The sequence below is a fragment of the Salminus brasiliensis genome, chromosome 19, assembly GCF_030463535.1.
Source record: "Salminus brasiliensis chromosome 19, fSalBra1.hap2, whole genome shotgun sequence".
NCBI lineage: Eukaryota > Metazoa > Chordata > Actinopteri > Characiformes > Bryconidae > Salminus > Salminus brasiliensis.
In genome coordinates this window covers 22,179,598-22,201,704 of record NC_132896.1, presented here as the reverse complement: position 1 = coordinate 22,201,704, position 22,107 = coordinate 22,179,598, and the positions used below count along the sequence as shown (strand labels likewise).

Sequence of the window (22,107 nt, the reverse complement as noted above, 5' to 3'; positions counted from 1 at the left end):
GTATTATTCTATACCACAAAAAAGTATTATGTTTCTAGTGCCCCTTTGAATGAAAATGGTTTGTTTCTTAATAATGGTATATTTATGAAAGTACATGAAATATCTATGAAAGCCACAGAGAAAACAATTACTGCTATATTGTATTTCACACTGAAGTTGTTGTGCATTTGATTTTGTGTTTAAAATATATGTAATATTTGATTGGTTAACTATATATATGTATATATATATATATACACACACAATTAACTATATATATATATATATATATATATATATATATATATATATATATATATATATAGATCAGCCAGTTATTATATGTATATTGTATTAATTTCACAGATTTCACATGTGTGTGGATTTTCAATGGACATAAAATGAGTTTATATGTATAGACATGTACAGACATTGTGTTTTACCAAAAGTCTTATAGAGATTTTATTGTGGTTTTACATAGCTAAAATGTGTTGCTTCTTGCTTCATCTCTAACTAATCGGTGCTGCAAACTCCAGACCAGTATGTGGCGGTAATGCGAGATTCGTTTGTCAACCCCCTTCAAAAATCTACGAGAAAGAAGACTATCTCTAGCTAAGCTTCCATATGAAGGTCAGCCTGATAACGCTGACTTATCACATTATCACAGTACATTATAAACCTGCTATAAAGTCGGTCTAATGGATACTCAGGGAGTGACGACGGACCCTCATCTGCAGCAATTCATCGAGGTTGAGTCTCAGAAGCAGAGGTTTCAGCAGCTGGTTCACCAAATGACAGACGTATGTTGGGTAAGTAACCTAAGATTGGATGTTAACATAGGGCGTTTTCTCGCTTCAAAGTCCGGACCAAGGTCCCAGCCAAGGTTCGTGGTTCTGTTACATTAAGCACTACCCCGGAAGAAGGTAGAGGAATCGAGAAGCGGAGAGGAGCAGGAGGAATCAAGAGAAGGAGCAGTAATTGAACAGTATTACTGTCCAGCCAATCACAGCTGTTGCATAAAGCAGCACATATACGACAATTCTGTCCATTTAACTGCGTTAATTGTGAATTACACCCCCTGCTCATTGCAGATATAGTGAACAGTATAATCTAAATGTAATAATATACACAATACATAAAATATATAATAACGTGTTAGAAATAGGGCCATTAATAAAGTTTTGCTATACATACAGTACTTGCAGTTGTGTTAACTGCATATAGAATATTTAAGCTCAGTTCCTATATATAAGCCATGTGGTAAGTAAGCAGGGGAGCGTGTTAGTTTATCTAAAGTCTATTTATATACTTTATTGGTCATTGTATTAGATAAGGAACCTAGTTAATATATACATTTATGGTGTGTGTTGCCTTCTTCATTTCCCCATGGTCTCTGGGTGTGCAGGCAGTGATGTCACTCCAAAAGACTTCCTGGGTAGGATATTCTAATGTAAGATGGCGCCACAAAATAAGTTTCCGGGTCATGGAGGAAAGGAGGAGGATCTGTGGGAAAAAGCAGTAACTTTTGGGGTTTCTGGACGCAGCCTGTCCCATTTGAAAGGCTCCTTCGTATGTGGCCGAGAAATGCGTCCTTCTTTTCCATGGTAACGAACGATCCAAAGGGTTGATCCTTCACCAGCATTACAGTCAAGGACATCCAAACTAAAAGTTTTCGGTTCATTTTGTGTCGAAATGGTAGGGGCAGGAACAGCAGTGCTGTGACATAAACAGGAAAAATCTTGTGTTCTCATGTAGCAAATCCCCAGTCAACTAAATTATATGTACCGTTACTGCTGGATCAAAACCTTATCTACAAAACAAGAAAGATCTTTAAATGTTAATGGTAAAGGTTGCAAAACATGAAATGATTTTATTCCAAGTATTTTGGTTGACTTATATTGGTCCATTCACCATATTAAATAACCGTTTGAAACAAACATCTTGCCCCAGCATGCGGGTTATTAAAAAAAGAAAGAAAAAGTCACAACAAACATCAACAACAGTGGTATCTCACAAAAACACACTTGTTTACTTAATTAGAGACAAACATGGTAATAGTAGTGATTCCTTTTAAGGTGTAATGTAATCCTGCTAGCAATCACTCTATTTTATAAATGTAACTCTAATACTAATAATAATGGTGGAAGCATCTGTGAGTTTGTAACAGGCCTTAAGCATTACCCAAGAGAGAATCTTTGTAGAGAATCTCAACTTCAAAAGTAAAGGTAGAGCTATGTTGTTGTAGATGTCCTCATCTAATCTGGACTTGATTTAGCTACATGCCTGTCAATCACTTTATCTTATTAAATCACAAGATGGTGTCTCTTATATTTCGGTTTGTGGTTGATATGCATTACTGTTTCCGGGTGCAGTAGTTGTAAGCAGAACTGAGAGAATTTGTGGATAGCAATAGCGATCATGAGGGATAAAGGAGAAATTATTAACATATCAACATCAAGAGAAGAAGATGTGTCTACAATGTTGTGTGCCTTTGTGTGCTAATTCTTTAAGGTACGACTCGAAGAAAAGCTTTCATAGGTTTCTAGTGGATCCTGCGATGTGGGCTCTGTGGCTTACAAAGACACTTATGGACAACTATAAAGTACTCTCCCCTTTAAAGTACTCGCATTTGTAGTAGGCATTTCAACACAGGTGACTTTGTTGTGACGGCTGTGAGAAAGAGAAAACTCAATAAACAAGCAATGAAGCAATGAAAAAACGCGTCTTTGCATTTAAAGCTTATTTATTGCATATTTAGTTGATTGTCAAATTAGCATCTACAGTAGGCCATCCAACTAAAGTGATGCCTGGACTAATTCTAAGAGCTGTGCGAGATAGATGAGTACAGAGTTAATTTATCTTTAAATAAATAAATGTCAGAGGACAGACACTGACATCTGTAAAACTACTCTTTGATTAGTCTAATTAAAAAGGCAAATGCATCCTCCGTACTGTGTTTGTCTTTAATTACACTAAAAGAAGGCAATAGGGCTGAATAACTAAATTTATTACCACTGGCCACATGAAAAAATTGCAGATTTACAATTACTAACTTCAAACAAACTGCCATTTTAAAGTAAAAACATTTTTTTCTGTGATTCTTTTTTTTTTTGCTCAATATCAGATACACAGGGTTTGATTTGTTGTCTAATATTTTCTGCTTTATTATAGAAAATCGTACTAAAAGTATTCTCTGATTGTTTTTTGTTATTCCCAGTCAGCGAGGCCAGATATGCTGAGCGGGCTTTAGTGGACTTCCAGGCAGTGTGGAATACCTCCAGCTTGGTCAACTGCATTTTTCGCTCTAATTATAATACCGTTTGTTTAAAGATCCAAATTTGTTCACAGGCCCAGTTACGTTTTTGGGTAATAGTAAACGCATCTAATGGATTATTGGTCCATACAGAATTAATGTCAAAATCTTCTACAATTATAACTTTATCACTGCACACTGCTAAGCCTGTGGCAAAATCACAAAATTGTTTGACTAATTCTGACTGGAGGCCTGTAAATAGAGCTGGGCAAAATAATATTTTATCGTATTGTGATAACTTTTGTTATTGTGATAATATGCTTTTCTAAGCTGCAGGTTTCATTACAAACAGTGCAATTAGATTGGTTTAATTAGATGAAGTGCAGCAGATGTTAAATAAAAATCAATCTGTACAGTACAGGAGAGTATCTGAATAGTAGTTTTTAAGAATCTGTTGCTACTGTTTTGTTTTTTTTTTTAGTCTGTGATTGCATGTATTGTGATAATTTCCGTGTATTGCGAAGTCTTACTTGAACAAAATAAAAAAATGTGTATGCATAGGTTGCAACAGTGGCATGCCTCAACCTTGGGCATTTTTCATTAGCTCCAAATGGGGAGACACGCTACTAGTTAGATTAGAAAAGCCCTGTCCTTCAGCAAAAACAGCCAATCAGCTTGCTAGTTATGCCGCAAGCAGAAGGCAGTCGAGGATGTTGTGATGCTAGTGGGAAAACCCACCTGATGTGGAGATCTGTTCAAGGACTGTGGTCCGAACAAGCCAAAAAGTCAGGTTCTTGAGCCAAATGCTACAAACTATTAATGAGGTGTTGTTTTAAAAATGGTAATCTGACCTTCAGTTTCCAGTATTCTTGTCTTGCCCCATTCTGAAATGGAAGCCTGGTCTGGTGTGACTGGAAATAACTGCCTGGTGGTGTTGTTAAGATGGCCGCCGAATGAGCAGAATTGCATATAAGGACTTTGACCGAGTTTCATATGTTTAATTTACATTGTTACATGATCACATTCACAACAACTGCGTTCAAACAGTGCAACAAGTGCTGGTTCCAACAGTAATTTAATTTATATTTAATTTCAGAAAGTTTCTGTGTAGCATTTCGGAAAATATTTAATATTCACCAGGGGTGCTCAGATACCTGTAACTCTGTAGTGTACACTGAAACTTGGCTAAATTTGTGATTGTAATGTAGGTATTACTAGGGATGCACCAGTATAATACTAGGATTGGATATTGGCCCCGATATCTAACCAGCATAGTTCCCACGACCTGTCATCAACTGTCAGCACGTAATCCAGCTTGGGAAAATGGCTAAAATCCCAGCTAAAATTGGGCGTCCCAAAAGTATCCAAAATCTACAGATTATGTTTTTTTTACCAAATATTAGTTTATGTCAGATTTAAATCCCCGGTCACTGTTTTTAAAAGCCACAGAATTACTGTTTCTGGCGTTTTTCGAAGACTGACAGAGACAAAAGCTAAACTGTTCGGTTGGAGACTTGCGGTTAGAGGACAGCGGAGAGTGAGGGGAAAGGGTAATGATTTCACTGCCATAGCTGGTCTTTCATATAAAGAGAACCGAGAGCTGCTAGCTCCTCTTTGATTTTACAATTTCAGAATAAAAGTCCAGAGACCAGACAACAGTATGCATAGGTCCAGCACAATTATTTGTTTTAGTAACAAATAAAAAGCAGTTAATTTAAATCTGTGTTAATTTAATTAGCAAAATATAACAAACTAATAAAATAAATGATGGTGCTTTAAATCTCTCCGACATGGTGGTATTGGTTTAATAATTATTTAATAATGAGGTATTGGTATCGGCTGGCATGCAAAATGTATCTATTAAATTGGAACAGAAAAAGTTGGATTTGTGCATACCTAGGTATTACATGTATCGCACTGTACCTCTATTGCCTGAAAATGAAAAAAAAACAGTGACAGGTACAATATTTTGCTTAGTGCATTGCCCAAATACAGAAAACTGTAATGTTTTAATGCTGCGCAACATAGTAGTAACTTTTCAGTAAAACAATAGCAAAGCCCCTCACAACAAGATCTGATTTCATTCTGGGTTTGATTTCACAAACATTTGGTTAAGAATTTATAGAGCAGATTTCTTCTTGGGCTGAAGCCCAGGTCTCTAGGCACTAGACCTAGGCAAATTAATGCAATTTATACAGCACAAATACCTAGAATGGATCACTGACAGTGCTGAAAGAGGGCATATTTTAAAGTGTATAACTGATATTCATAACCCCAGTTAAACCATTACAGTAAGCATCTAAATATAACTGAAGCTCCACTACAAGCATGTATTCCAAAGAAGCAGTATAAATACAATCAATGTTAAATTCAAATATGGATACTGACAGAGCCTTCTTTTGGTACTCTATGTTCATTTAATCTCAATTTGTGCACATTCCCTGAAAGTTTAAGGCTTATTTATACTCCTTTTACCTATGAAAATGAAAATGTAACGGTCACTGCCCCCATACATCTATGTGTCTTTGGTATGGCATTGCTGTGGATATTAAGCAATACATCCACTAGAGGGCTGTTCAGAGTCAAAGGTTTCTGACGATAAACATGGCAACAGTGATGGCGGTTGTGATGATGCACTTATTACAAAAATACGAAAGAAACAGCAGTGTAAATGGCAGTAAGCTGTCTTTTCTGCCAGAGTATCGTCTTTATTGTGTCCATATTGCAGTAGTCGTGCTTCACTGCTTTAACTGTTGTCAACATTGGCCCTGTGATTTCCAGTGATACTGCTCTGTTTCTGTTCTGTGCCATTGTCTGACTCATGTCTTGTACATTGCTTACATAAAGTAACATACAACAGAAAGAGTAACACTTGCTCCTGCCCCTAACACCTGGGGTTTCAGATGGGGCCCAGCCCAGTCCCTTTCCCTATACTCTACTCGCACACTACATCATGAGCTCTTCCGGGTAGGCACCTCCCGTTCTATGTTGCTGTGGCCTTTTATGATCCGATCGGAAACACTTTCATCTCTTGTGAAATTTACTTGCATGAAAATGACAAGATCCTACATCTAACAATTAAGGTTGCTGTGGCCGATCAGCATTGTTTAACATTAAGTAAACTAATGCACAAAAATTAGAAGATCCTACACCTAACATTAAAGCTACATTAAACCTTCCCCTTTACCCATACACTAATCACCTACTACATCACAAGTTCTTTACAGGTGTCATCACTTAGGCGCCTCCCTTTGTTAGTGTTTTGCTGAAGTAAGCCCATGACATTTCTGGAAGGCTCAACAGTAAAGTTTGGCATCCCAGACCCACTCCTCTCCAAGCTCACTTGATAGGATTTCAAAGGATTTTACTCACAGCCTAAATACCACAATTCCAACAGAATACACACAAAGCAGCATATATTGGCTCTGCTGTTCTTTACCTAACTTCAGCACTTCTTAGCTACAACCACTGACTAGATCTTTTAGCTTGCTGCCCTCAGCATCCAGCCACTGAATTGTTAAAGGGAACTGTTAGTTCCCTTAAAAAAACAACAACTGTCTGTTTGTCTGAGTATAACAATATCCAGGCCTCAGAGTAGGTCCTGCCGTGCAATGTGGAACCTGTAGTTTATTGCCTACATCTGCAGCTTGCAATCTTGCGCATCAGCCTGTTTATCAATATTCAAACCCTGTACTCATTCTTCATTACTGCCCCTCATGCGCAAATCAATTGCCCTGTTGCCACTAACAGTAGGCATGTCATTAACCTCTAAGTGCTTCTTATCAAATGCACCTGCTAGACCTGATACCTGATTATACCTTATACCTTTATGCTTCCATGTGTAGCTTGTAACAAACACCTTACATGCTGACAAAATGTATTTTGACACTCCATTTGCAGCACATAATTTATAACTTGGATCTTCACTTAATCACTGCCCAAGGTTTTGCACAGGGCTGCTGATTGTCAAAAGTATGATTCGCAATTCAAAAAGGTAAACTGTAAATTTATTTATTTATTAAATGTACAGTGACATAAACTTAAAGGCTTATAGCTTGTGAAACTCAAAAAATATATTTTAAATTATTTGTAATTTAAATTGATTAATATTTTGTAAGATCAAACTGAAGTATTAGAGAGCATTGATATTTTTCAAAACCAATATTCAGTAGGCTACAATAAACGATTTTTACGAGGGGTCCCTCTGACACAGGAGGAACAATGGTGTACCTGGGGCAAAACCTCATAGCTGGATGTTGTCTACCTTAGGAATGCTTCAGGAGGTTGTTGAACACACAAAATTCATTATTTTCATTGATCTCCTCATACCAGACAAAGCTCAGTTGTTTTTTCTGACTCAATTCAGTATTGTCTCATCGGCTCTATAGCGCCACATATGTTTTCAAAGTATATTTGACACTTCTGGAATGCTAGAAAACTTTTAACAAAAAATCTTGGACATGCATGCATTCTAGAAAATCTGTTGGCATACATTTTAAATGCAACTTTGACACTTTGAAATCTTATCCAATTTGACACACACATTAATGTTTGATAAAGGTTCACAATTCTTTGGCCACTTACCTTGGGTGTGGCCAGTGAACCCCTAATTTTTTTTAAATAAGTGTCACTGTGATTGCCACAATCTTTGTCCAATGTTCACAAAATTATGCGTGGCTACTAATGGTCTAGTTCTGATTACATACATGTTATGAAGCATGGGTATAATGCCAATTACAAAAAATCATGTTTACTGCATGTTAAGGTATGCTTTTTGTAAGTTTTTGGGTGATGTGCAGTCAACAGTTACATTCAGTTTTGTGGATTGGCCCAGGTCCACTTTGTACTGCTGTGCGAGGGCCCTTCATCCCTCTGTCTCAGAGGGAACTCTTGCTGTTATTATTATTATTATTATTATTATTATTATTATTAGGGTCCGAACACCGGAGGCACAGTCAAAGCCTGCACAGGAAGTGCAAAGCCCTATTGGTTTTTTTGGTGTTTATTGTTATTATTTATTTATTTTAATCCGTATTTCATTTAAATGTCGTGTGAAAATGTATGAAATTTTGCACAAGCCTCAAGCCAGTGAAAAATCTAAAGTTACATAGACCATAGGCTTGGATGTGGCTCCATGGAGCCATCAAATGCAGACAATGGTAAGGTGTTGGCAGTGGCAGTGTTTTGAGGGATGTACGATGATTGCAAACTCATAAAACTAGTCTACTGGATATAGTACATGTTTGATATGATGTTGCAGGTCAGTAAATGCTGACTCATTGCCTCTCAATAGCTAGTGGACTCAGTAGCTCTCCCTAAAGGTTTAAAATCAGTTTATTAATTTGGTTGGCGCAGTCTTCGTTCAGAGTACACAAATTTTGACAGGAACATTGTACTCACTATGACTGTTAGATCACCCATTGGGTTGTCTTAGCTTTGCCCAACAGGATGTCTGCCATATTGGGATTTGTGCATTTGACATATTATGAGCTCTTTTGATCTACTTGAAGGTACTTCATTGGATTTCCTAGAAATCCAGTGGAAATGACCTGTGCTGACATGCAGTGATACATTTTGAAGGACTAATGGATATCTCCAACAGGGACATAATGGTGGGCATTTGCTTGAGACACAACTCTACATGCGACAAATGTTATATACTACAAGCTCAAAAATTCATGTATTTTGGTTTAAGCATAACTGACAGTGATGTAATGTCTCTGCTTTCTCTTGTTTGTGTATATGTGTGCATATATGCTTTTGTGTGTATGTGTGTGAGAATGTGTGGTGAGGACTAGGTACACCACATTTGGCACACTATCTCAGAATCATGTGTTGTATATGAATCCGTCTTGTAAACGTACGAGTTATTACCCGAAGAATTGTCCAGATATGTTGATTGACATGTAGGTACCCTGGGTTATAATTTCACGTTACATCAATAATTATTCCCCATTTATTTGATTTATGAGTAACACTTGAAATATGAAAAACTGATTCTTGAGTCAAATACAACACTTTGTATTCAATGCAATGCAGCACTTTGTATTCAAACAATACATACAAACCACAGTCAATATAAATATAACCCTATATGAACAAAAGTATTGGAATACCCGCTCATTCATTGTGTCTTATGATATCAAGGGTACTAAAACAAGTTTATCATGTTGTTGTTGGAGTAACTGTCTACTTTCCAGGGAAGGCTTTCTTCTACATTTTGAAGCTTTTTGAGGATGTGAAATCAGCCAGATCAACCTATAGCGCATGCAAACACGTAAGCAAAAATGTTCACATTTTTATTTGTTTTTTACCTGATTCCTTGGGCCATGACAAACCAAAGCTTGATACTTGATGGAGATGCAGATTTGACAAGATTATCATTGCCCAATCAGGATAAAACTTGAATGGTATGTTCATGTAATGCCTTTATAGTTATGTGTAACGTTTTTAACAGGTTGGCCACTGGGGCCATTATTAATGAAAATCAAGTATACCAGGTTCAGATTTTGACCAGTTGACATAAAATTGGATATGTTTTATCCAATACAGTGGTCCAGACACAGTTTAATATTCAAGGGTGTTAAATAATGCTTTGTTTATTTGTAATGGTTCTGAAATCTAGCTAGTCTCTGAAATTTTGTCTGGCAATGTCTGATTGCAACAGATTTAATGTTGTTGCACACCTTGGAGCTTAAAGAAGTAATTGTAAACTTTTTGGCGATTTGTATTATCAACATATTGATCAAATAGGTACAGGAATTTATTTTCTGAGTTGCATATCTGAAGCTTTTGTGGTTAGATAAATATGACATTCTGAGGAAAACTGCCAAGTTTGAGCTAGATCAGCCACTGGTAGGCTCTGCAGTGTTGTAGTGTCCAGTTACCTCTTTTGCATATATTCAAAGGCCTGGTGTATTCAAACCTAAATGGACAAGTCACATCAACCCAGAAATTGAAACACTTTTATGTAATGACCGTATGATGTTGAGTGCTATGTTTGAGCCAGATAAGCAATCAATTAACTAAAGAGCGCCCACTAACCCTCTATATATGTCACAGGTCTTGATTTTCAAAGATAGGCAGATACCTTGGATACAGGATACTTAGGCCATATCAACATAGAAATTTACACACATATATGTAATGATATTATGATGTCCATTGGGAGAATTTATGCTGATGTAATCAGAAAATAATGTGACTAATAAAATCAAAGTAGAGTTAGTACAAATTATGAAAGTAATGATGGTGGTTAATGGTGGCAGTAATAATAATAGTAAATAGTTAGAGTCTATGTAAACTTTAACATGGTCACAGAGGATCTGACAAGAACAGCTTAACTAAAAGGCAGAGCCATAAGGTAACACCCTAGGGAGCACTTTAAAATGCTGGCATCTGTCCGTTCCACTGTCCATAAACCTGAGTAATTGTGTTCAAGCTGCGGGGATGGCAGCTCCAACATCTCACCACAATTCCCTGTGTCCATGTACCTCTGAATCTGCAGCCCTTATCTAAAGGGAAATATTACCAACATCTAAACTAAACAAATGTGTTTTCAGCCTAGATTTGAAGATTAAGACTGAGCCGACATTATCTAGAAGGTTATTCCGGAGTTGGGTGGCTTTAAATGAAAATGGTGGTTTATATGAAGTGGTTATGATGTTTTATAGAATATTTAGGTTATCAGTGCTAACACTGAGGTCAAAACTAAATCCAGGGTATGATTACAGTAATGTATAGGCCCAGTTACATTTTAATGCCACCAGAATCTAAGATTAATGTAAATGCCGGTAATGGCTTTTCTGTCTTTTCAAAATGAAAGTTAAAATCTCCTACAATTATTAATTTATCACTGCTAATTCACAAAATCCTCAGCCTTTTTTGTGACTGGATTGGATATGTTCATGGAAAAACTCTCAAAAGAAGTGACTGTGTCAGTGTTTCTGATTAATTACACATTTGCCACCTTCTCTGCCTTCATATTGTGCTAAATATTGATCAGGTCATATCCAAGTTTCAGTGAGACAAAACTCTAATTTTACTTTTAATCTCTCACTGCTTTTGATTTTTGTGATCTTATATTGAGTAGGCCAAACTTTAGAACCGACATGGTGCTGTTACAATTTAAGCGTGGTGATTTAACGCTGATTAAAGCTGTTTGATTATATCTAGACAGACACAGTCTAAATGCAGTGTCACCTAGGTGACACTTCAAGGGAACTTGCAGGCGGTTAGTTTAGCCTGACTGTCTGTGGCCTGGTCCCGGCTCTAGATTGTCAACAGCTTATAACACTTCTTTGCCGGCTAACTAAAGACTATGGGCTATGCTGCATGAAAGTGAAGCAGCACCCTCCCGTGTGGGTTGGACACTATCCCTTACCTGTAAGACCAGGCATGCTCTCAAACTTCAACCAATTGTCTATAATGCCCACTTTATTTTCTGAACACCTCTTGGATATCCAGCCATTTAGACCTATGAGTCTGCTGTACGCCTCAGCGCTGTGCCTCATTTGGATGGGGCCAGAGCATAGGATGGCATTGGACATTGTCTGGGCCAGTTTAATCACTTTTTTTAATATTACCCTTAGTCACTTCAGACTGCTGCAGATGAATATTTTCATCTTCATCCAGACACCAAATGTCCTGTAGTTTTTCACCCACTACTTAGGCAAGTACAATGTCTCAAATCGGCCTGATGGTGGGCAGTGGTGGCTCAGGAGTTAGAGCTCCGGGTTATTGATGACAGGGTTGTGGGTTCTACACCCGGCTTGGTAAGCTGCCACTGTTGGACTCTTGAGCAAGGTCCTTCACCCTCTCTGCTCTCAGCACCCGATTGTCTGATTAAAATGAAATTTCGCCTGCTGTATCTAGGAGTTCCCTTTTTGGGTAGTCCAGGAAGGACAATTAAAAAACATGACTGCCATTGGCCAGTTAGTTTGTATGAGGCATTTGGTGGGGTAATATAGTCCAATCATCATGAAAATTGAATGATGTGTCTATTTAGGCACTCTCTAATAGCAACCAGTTGGCCATGAGGTGGTGCCCTTCAACAAACCAAGTATATGTCGCGTTTATTTTATCTGACTTTGTGCACCTTGAAGAAATGAACTCTCTTAACTTTAACTTTTTTTAATTAGCTGTTAGGGCTAGGGCTTAATCACAGTAATTTTTAGAAAATTATGTATAAATACTGACTCCTCAAAGCCATGGGCTTCTTTAAGTAGTTACCCATTACATTATGAAAAGAAAAAAATGGCCAACTGAAAATGATTATATATCAATATACTGTTTAAATACTGTATGTCAGAATGCTGTTCATTAGCTTCAGCTTTGAATTCAATGTGGTCATACCCCAGTAGTTAGTCTCAAACTCACATTTTCAGAATTTAATGTGAACTAGCTTGGTGTATGTATGCACACACATTATGGACATCATTGTAATGGCAATATAAAGGTTTTAGTCATTTCTCCACAAATATGTTACTGTACATCAAAAATGTTTTTCCTGCACAAGATTGAATTTTTTTTGTTTTTTTCTGAGCTCAACAGAGAAGGTAAAAAATAAAGCTACACCCACTTGGATTATTAATTTATGCATGCTAAAAGTTCCAAAAGGTCATGGTTCCAGTGCCTTGTTTACAGCTGGTAGTGTCTTGGGGTCCACTTACAAAAATGTGTTGTTTGACAACGCTCATTACACACAATATACACACAGAAAGTCTTACACAGTAAGAGAATGGTGATCAGAGATGATTTCAAGATCATCCATTCAAACAGTTTTATGTATATTCAAGATATTTGGTAGGTGTAGCTGCTTTGTAAAGATCTGGAGGAAACCTCAAACTTTTACCTCAGCCAAGAGAAAATTGGTTTGGATGGTCAGGAACCAACCAAGAACCACCAAGGCACAAGCTGCTGGAATGCACGTTTTACATTGCCATTAACTAAGAGGCTACTCTGAAGTCGACTCCTTCAAGCAAAAGAAAAAATATTTTGGGGAAAAAGGAACATTTTATGGTAAATTAAATTGTTTGTCCACAATAACCAAGGGTATATTTGGAGGAGTTAAGGTGAGGCATTAAGGGCAAATGTAACTGTTCAGTATGTTGGAAGGAAGAATAAAGAAGGAGGACCACCAAAAATTATTCAGAATAGAGTCAGCCCATCATTTTCAATAATACAGTAATCCCAAACACACGTCAGCTATGGTTGTGGAATTTGTAAAGTAGGCTAACATTAGAGTTTTGGAATTGCCTTCCCAAAGTTCATACCTTAATGTGTGGACTGTGCTGAAAATATCCAATCCAGAACTCCAGAAGCATTTTGATGGCTACAAAAAGTGCCTTGTCAATGTTCAACTTGCTTAGAGAAATGTAACCAAAGGTTAACCCTTAATTTTAAAACAAATTTTAGAACAAAAAGCTTCCAAATTCTTTTTTCGGTTTATTTACATAGAGAAAATATACGTGTATATAACTGCTGAACCAAAAAGCCAGTGTTGTATAATTTTATATATAGTATAGTTTTTCTTGTTCTATTTTTATTGTTTTTAGGTGACACATGTCTACACAATCATGTGTTTAGCGTGTATCCCCCCCCCCCCCCCCCCCCCCAAAAAAAAAGAAATCTTGGTTGCAGGTGCACAACTCATACACTCAGAGTTTGCACTCATACACTACAGTTGCTGTAGTGAATATGATGCAAAACACACTCATACATTACACACTGATCAAAAATGACATGTTTCATGTGCTCTAACTTTTGTACCACATCTCAGTGAAATGTGCAAAAGTGATTTGTGCACCTGTAGAACCAGGGGTGGGGGACTGTTCAATAGGGATGCACCGATGCCACTTTTTTCTTTCCGGTACTGGTATTTGTGGACAGAAAGGTACCAACAGTTTTGTCCATATATGTATATTTGTTCAACATGGTAGAATTAAATGTAAGTAATGTATGTAAGTTTGATTCATTTTTTTTTGTTTTTTTCTGAGCTCAACAGAGAAGGTAAAAAATAAAGCTACACCCACTTGGATTATTAATTTAGGCATGCTAAAAGTTCCAAAAGGTCATGGTTCCAGTGCCTTGTTTACAGCTGGTAGTGTCTTGGGGTCCACTTACAAAAATGTGTTGTTTGACAACGCTCATTACACACAGAAAGTCTTACACAGTAAGAGAATGGTGATCAGAGATGATTTCAAGATCATCCATTCAAACAGTTTTATGTATATTCAAGATATTTGGTAGGTGTAGCTGCTTTGTAAAGATCTGGAGGAAACCTCAAACTTTTACCTCAGCCGAGAGAAAATTGGTTTTGATGGTCAGGAACCAACCAAGAACCACCAAGGCACAAGCTGCTGGAATGCACGTTTTACATTGCCATTAACTAAGAGGCTGCTCTGAAGTCGACTCCTTCAAGCAAAAGAAAAAATAATTTGGGGAAAAAGGAACATTTTATGGTAGATGAAACAAAGATTAAATTGTTTGTCCACAATAACCAAGGGTATATTTGGAGGAGTTAAGGTGAGGCATTAAGGGAAAATGTAACAGTTCAGTATGTTGGAAGGAAGAATAAAGAAGGAGGACCACCAAAAAATTATTCAGAATAGGGTCAGCCCATCATTTTCAATAATACAGTAATCCCAAACACACGTCAGCTATGGTTGTGAAATTTGTAAAGTAGGCTAACATTAGAGCTTTGGAATTGCCTTCCCAAAAGTCATATCTTAATGTGTGGACTGTGCTGAAAATATCCAACTCCAGAAGCATTTTGATGGCTACAAAAAGTGCCTTGTCCGTGTTCAACTTGCTTAGAGAAATGTAACCAAAGGTGAACCCTTAATTTTAAAACAAATTTTAGAACAAAAAGCTTCCAAATTCTTTTTTCGGTTTATTTACATAGAGAAAATATACGTGTATATAACTGCTGAACCAAAAGGCCAGTGTTGTATAATTTTATATATAGTATAGTTTTTCTTGTTCTATATTTATTGTTTTTAGGTGACACATGTCTACACAATCATGTGTTTAGCATGTATTTTAAATAGTAAAAACTATGAATAATGTGGGGATTAGTAAGTATAAGTGTAAACTCTAAATTGGCCCCAAGAAAACCAGAATTCCTTGACATTCAGACTCTTTAAATTCGTTTAATGAATAATGGAAAATCATTTAAATTATTATACTGTAATTATAATTTTAAAGAATGTACTGACACACAAGGAACGAAAAAAAAGCCAGATTGAGATGAGCAGTGAAATGAGGGCATAATTACAGCATGCTGACCCTTCCAGGCCTGAATAAAACTATGCTATTCATAAAACATTTTTACTTGCAATACATGCAATGCACAAATGGTTAGTATATATTAATAAACTACATTTAATTTGTTTAATGTGTATGTCCTTTTCATATTCAAGGTTTCTTTACAAAAAAGGTACAGGAATAAGATTGATAAAAGAATACAGTTATCACACGAGTATGTTAGTTATGATTACTAGTAATCACTAACCTATTTAGTTTTTTTAATTGTTGGTGACGAGAGGACAGAATAAACGGCAAGCTTGTGAGCTATGACAAATGATTTCTAAATGTACTCCCTCTTTAGTAACTGAAAAACATGATTACAATAAGCAATGGACTATGATTTCATTTATTCCTGCCATTTTACATTTTGACTACATTCACAAACCTAAAAAATTTAATGAATGGTTAATAAATGTATTCTAAATTATCCTTGACTTTATGCTGCTTATATTAAAAACGAACACTAATAAATGTATTTTGTGTTATTGTCTTGACTTCATTAAGTAATTTACATGCATAAAGCTTTATGGAATATTTCAAAAACCTTTGTGACAGCCATTCAAATAATGAATGCATTTAATGATGTGGTACAATTAAGTGTTAAGTGTAACTTAATGTATTGTTTTCCATCAACTTGTTTTTTCCTTACTACTAGTTACATTCAGTAGATTTCTAATCCCTGTGGTCCTGTTTTTCTGTCTAGGAGAAGTGCATGGATAAACCTGGTCCAAAGCTTGAGTCAAGGACAGAAGTCTGTTTTATTAACTGTGTTGAACGTTTTATTGACACAAGCCAGTTCATCCTCAACAGACTTGAACAAACTCAGAGGACAAGAGGCTCCTTCTCAGAGACCATAACTGACTAACAGGAAACCAAAAAGGAAGCAAATCATCTGTTCTTTGTCATCAAGCATCAAGTGCCTCATTGCCATGACACAAAAGTTCTGAATCAGAATGATGTGGACATAAAAAATAGAGAAACATCTTTGTGTTTAACGCTTATTTCAATGATCTGGAACCATAATGAATGCTTTTTGCTTTCTGTTTACTTTATATTGCATCTGAATTAGTACAGTGTGCTATAGAATGTGCATACGCAATAAAGTTCATATTCACTTGTCTTCTTTGTTGTTAGAAATTTGCTTTATCCATCACAAAATCTCTGAAGGCATCCTGTGGTATCCGTCACCAAGACATTAGCAGCAGATCCTTTAAATCCTTTAAAAGTTCTGAGGTGGCAGCTCCATGGATCCCATCAGTGAGCTAGTTGCCCAGTGGTGATCCTGTCACCAGTCCACCAGTTGTCCTTTCTTGGATCACTTTTGTTAAGAACTGACCACTGCATGCCAGAAAAACTCCAAAAGACCCACTTGTTTAGCCATGTCAAAGTGGCTCAGATCTTCAGGCTTGCCTATTTGTTCTTACCTTCGAGAACTGACTGTTCTTGCTACTTGCTGCCTAATATATCCCATGCCATTACAGATGCCACTTTAAATCAAGATTTGAAACATTTTAAACTTATGCATGTGTATAAACTGTCAGGTGGATGGGCACCTTTTGCTCATGCATTTATAGCTGAGGGATACAGAACTGGCACCTTAAGTACAAATATGACTGTGTTATGCAGCATTACACAGTTCTCTCATACACGGTCATAAATAGAGATGCTATTATCCCTATAGACCCCTTCAAAGTTTGCATACAAAGATTATGTTGCATGCACATTCTGTCATTGACTTGCTCTAGCAGAAGGAATAAATCTAGGTATTTTTGTGGGTTACTCTTAAAAAATAAAAATATGTGACTGTTCTGTATTGGATTGTTGGAGCCATTGAACTGTCTGGTAAGGGCTCTGGAAATAATGGGAGCCGTGTGGATTCTGTAAAATGCACAAAGCCCTTTGCAGGGCTAACTGCACACAACTCTACAAACCACAAAGACATTTTTATTATATCTTACCCCTATGAATTAAGTATTTATTAACTTTAACTTAGGCTCTTGGAATCACTGAAAGCAATCTCAGATACCTGTGACAATTGCCAGGTGAGCCCAATTAAAGAAAAAACTACTTACTTATTATTAACTACTTAATTATTATTAAGCAGGCAACATATGGGAAAGACAAAAAATTTGCTGCTGAAAAGCATCAACTAGTACATTGGACAAGGAATGCAAATGTTAGATATTTCACAAAAACATAAGCATGATCATCATACGCTTTTAGAGCAACAACAGGTTTGTGCATAATGAGGAAGATTTCTGCCTCGCAAATTCATCAGGTTAAGAGAGCAGTGGCTAAAATGCAATTACAAAGCACTAAACAAGTATTTAAAGCTGCTGGTGCCTCTGGAGTCCTGCAAATCAAGGTGCTCTTTAGAGGCTTGCAGTTGTGCATAAACCTACTATTCAGCCACCCCTAACCAGTGCTCACAAGCAGAAACAGTTGCAGTGTTCCCAGACATACATGAAGACCAAACTTTAAACAGTCTTGTTTACTTAGGAATAGTGTGCAACTCTGGATGTTTCAGATGGATGGCGTAGTGGATGGTTGGTGAATGGCCATCATGTATGGCCATTGCAACAAGGCTGCCACATCAGTAAGGAGGTGGAGTCATGTTTTGGGCTGGAATAATGGAGAGAGCTTTATTTATTTATTTATGTGAAAATAACCTCGGGAAAGTGTATAGTAAATACCTCTTTGTCATTGGCTGATATGGGCATTAAAGGAGAGAAACCCATGGTCTGGCCACCATCCTCCCCTGACCTCAACCCTATGAGAACCTTTGGAGTATCCGCAAGCAAAAGATCTATGAGGGTGGGAGGCAGTTCACATCAAAACAGCAGCTCTGGGAGGCTATTCTGACATGCTGCAAAGACTCACAAGTTCAATGGATGCAAGAATTATGAAGGTAATATCAAAGAAGGAGTCCTATGTTAATGTAACTTGAACTGTTAAGATGTCACTGTCATGATTGAAATAGCTTTTGATTTCAGTACATGTGACCTCTTAATGCTGTAAATTCAACAAATGACAATTTTCAGTTATTTACAACCTATAAAATGTTTTGACTCTAAACTCTGTTGTGCATAATAATTTGGAATATCTTAATAATTTATTATTTTTATATTATTTGGAACACTGTGTATTTTATCTATTTTATCCAAATAGAAAGTAATCAAATAATATAGCTAAGTAACAAGGCTAACTAGACTAATTGTTTAGTAATAGTAATATTGTTTAGAGATTTTAAATCAGCCACTTGACATATTTTTTTCAAATGTTATATAGCTCTTGAAACATTTACATTTATGCTAGATGCCACCAAATATGGACAAACACCATATTTTTTAATAAAGAAAAACATTTCTGCTACTACAACTAAAAAAACGGCACCGTTTCAGATATTCCTTGATTTACTGGATCAACTGATTATCTAACCCAGGAATATGTATCTCACAGGTCCACATATCAAATTTTCACCGGTCAAAGGTCCATAGACGACAAACAAGCATTATAAATCCCATACATCCCACAAAGTACAGTCCTCAAAATTTTAAATCAGAACTACACTAAATGCGCAAAAGAGCATTTTGTGGGACACATGCTCATTCATTGTTTTTTTTTCTGAAATCGAAGGTATTAAAAAAAAGACTGCTTTTGTTGGTATAACTGCCTCTAAGCTAAACTGTGATGCTGTTGGTTAACATCATCATAAATGTGTAATCATTGTCTCAGGAACATACTGACAGAAAGAAACTTTATAAGAACTGCTGATCTCCTGTTATTTTCATGTCTGTAGAGATTAGAATAGTGTAATAAAGAAAAAAAACTATGAGTGAGTGGCAGTTCTGCAGACAGTAATTTTGATGTGTTTAATTGTTTTGTGTAATACTATACTTGGGTGTTACGCAGGGTGCAGATATTTTAATTCAATAAATGTGTGTGGTGAAAGTTTTTCATTTGCAGTTTTTTTGTACAAATGGTTTAATTTTTCTGCCATTTATTTTGTCTGTGTTATTTCTGTGGCATGGATTATGTCTGATTAAGTTTTCATATGGGGAAAACAGCAAATGAAACTGGTCTGCACACATTTGGGAAATTAAAAGACCATATAATATTTACGTTTCTCTTTTCTTGTCAAAGAGAGCACAGCAAAAAGCTAAAGCGCATCATGGAAGATTTTAGATCTTAGATAATTCTTGTACCTGGAGTCATTTCTCTCCATATGCCGACTGCGCAAAGACAAGTTAAAAGATCTTTTTTTGTACATCCAATTGGGTCCCCTTAAGATGCAGACTGTGACGCCAGATGACGTCTTTATTCTGACGTCTTCTGCGTTTCAGTATTGACGGTCCTAGGACCTTTGGATAAGGGTTAATTTTAGTTCAAATGAGGTTGTTGTGGACTTCTTTTCTATGTAAAATTTAGACTAATTTTAGACATTGTTTTTAGGGGTATACTGCTTCTAGGCTCTGTGCATACCTGTAGTGCCATTTCAGAAGGTGGAAAACTGTTTGTTAATTTTCCTACAGCTTCATTTGATTGTCTCAGCAGTAGATGGAAACACATACAAAGGTGTAAAGCATTTGCAGTTCAAATCTGCTGCTGAGGCAAACAAAGTTACTGGAAAATGAACTGGAACAGTAAACAGTGATCTTGTAACTTCTGGAAGTACAGTTATACTGGTTACAGTTATACACAACATGCTTTACTAATAAATCACAATTCAGTAATTCAATCCCCACTCATTTCTTTCCATCTTCATTTTTATTAATCACTGGCAAAACATGTCAACATGCCAACAACCAGGAAAAGCAATAGATAACTAATTACCCCCATGTTGATTTTAGAAAGTTGGGTTAAAATACAAAACAAAACAAAACAAAACAAAAAAATACACAGCCCACCTTGCTTGGGGTTACGTGCTAAATTGAGTGTGTTTTTGAGGTAAATTCCATTCACCAACTATACTGAACACTGAAAACACTAAAAAGATTCTCAGTCCTTATTGACTGCTTTATGAAGCCCTCTGTGGCTGGCTCGTCAAATTTCATGACTTTATCTGCACAAGTATAAAAAAACCAAATTATTAGAAATATGAAGGCAATCGGCAGTCATACATATGTGTAAGCAAAAATAGGTTGTCTATGCATCCGCTAACAATACTGGATTAAAACAAAACCATCTCAGCAAATGTTAAAGATAGCCATGGTAGACAGTTGCCATTGTATTTTTAATGTCAACAGGACGTTGAACGTTGTTTTGTCCAATCAAGTTATTATTTACAGTTTGGCAGGGGACCAACATGAAATATGGGCTTACCTTGTATTGCTCTATAAACGTTTGTCCTCTTCAAAGGTTTCTTGCTCTTTTTCCTCTTCCCCTTCATATTGAAGTTTGCCATCAATATGAACAAAATAAATACTAAAATAAAATAAAAATAATCAATAAAAGTGAAGGGTGAAGTGAAGAGAATGCAGCAGTGGAGTGACATGGCTGAATTTAGGAACGTTGAAGATGACCCGTGCTGCTGCATTTTGGATGAGTTGCAGGGGCCTGATGGTGCGCAGAGGGAGACCAACCAGAAGAGAGTTGCAGTAGTCAAGTCTTGAAGTGACGAGAGACTGAACGGGCACCTGGGTGGCCTCTCTAGAGAGGAAGGGCCGAATTCTCCGGATGTTGTACAGGAGAAATCTGCATGACCGAGTTACGTTTACAACATGGCTTGAGAACAATAACTGATCATCCATGACTACACCAAGGCTTCGAGCTTCTGTAGGAGATGACAAGATCGTTTTTAAGTCCATCAGTTCCCGGGATGTACAGCAGCTCTGTCTTGCTGGGGTTAAGAGACGTCAGCAAGGCATGCTGAGAAACCTATGTGTCAGATGGTGGGAAAGAAAGGATGATTTGAGTGTCATCGGCGTAACAGTGGGAAGAGAATCCATGAGAGGATATCACTTTACCAAGAGAGCTAGGGTAGAGTGAAAAAAGAAGAGGACCAAGAACCGAGCCTTGAGGAACGCCAGTGGAGAGGACGAAGTCAAAAGCTGCGGAGAGGTCGAGGAGGATTAGAACCGATGACAGTTTGGCAGCTTTAGCTGCATGGAGCTTCTCTGTAACTGCAATGAGAGCAGTTTCAGTAGAGTGTGCTGCTTTGAAGCCAGACTGGTTAGAGTCCTGTAAATTGTTTAGAGTGAGAAAAAGAGACTAGTTACCTTCTGTTTGGTTGTTTCTTGTTTCTTTGTGCTGTTTGTTAATAAAGCCTTGCATCGTCCATCCCTGCAAAGTGTTTTCACTGCCACGCCTGACCCGGCATGACAATATTAAACATATCATAAATGATAAATGAGATTATTTAAGTTGGGCACAGTATCATCTCCAAAACAAATAAATCGGGCCATATTTCAGTCCACTGACAAGAACAGTACATAGCCATGATCGGGAAGCCGCACTGGCGTAGAGTCTTAGTCTGCCAACAGTGCCAGCACACAGCCACGATCGGTGATAATATAGACATAGAGATATAGATCTGAGATATAGAGATATAGATCTGCATGTATAGA

General features: G+C 37.0%; 1 protein-coding gene across 1 annotated transcript; it reads left to right on the top strand.

The window, feature by feature from the left end:
* Nucleotides 1-573: 573 nt before the first annotated feature.
* timm8a (translocase of inner mitochondrial membrane 8 homolog A (yeast)) lies at nucleotides 574-16,660 on the top strand. Its single transcript, XM_072663291.1, has 2 exons — nucleotides 574-788; nucleotides 16,245-16,660. Exons 1-2 carry the CDS (start codon nucleotides 678-680, stop codon nucleotides 16,404-16,406), a joined length of 273 nt encoding a protein of 90 aa, XP_072519392.1. The 5' UTR covers nucleotides 574-677; the 3' UTR covers nucleotides 16,407-16,660.
* The last annotated feature ends 5,447 nt before the right edge of the window (nucleotides 16,661-22,107 follow it).

Coding starts and splice junctions, on each gene's coding strand:
- timm8a (XM_072663291.1), top strand. CDS start 678: ATGGATACTCAGGGAGTGACGACGGACCCTCATCTGCAGCAATTCATC. Junction 789..16,244: donor AAATGACAGACGTATGTTGG/GTAAGTAACCTA, acceptor TTTTCTGTCTAG/GAGAAGTGCATGGATAAACC.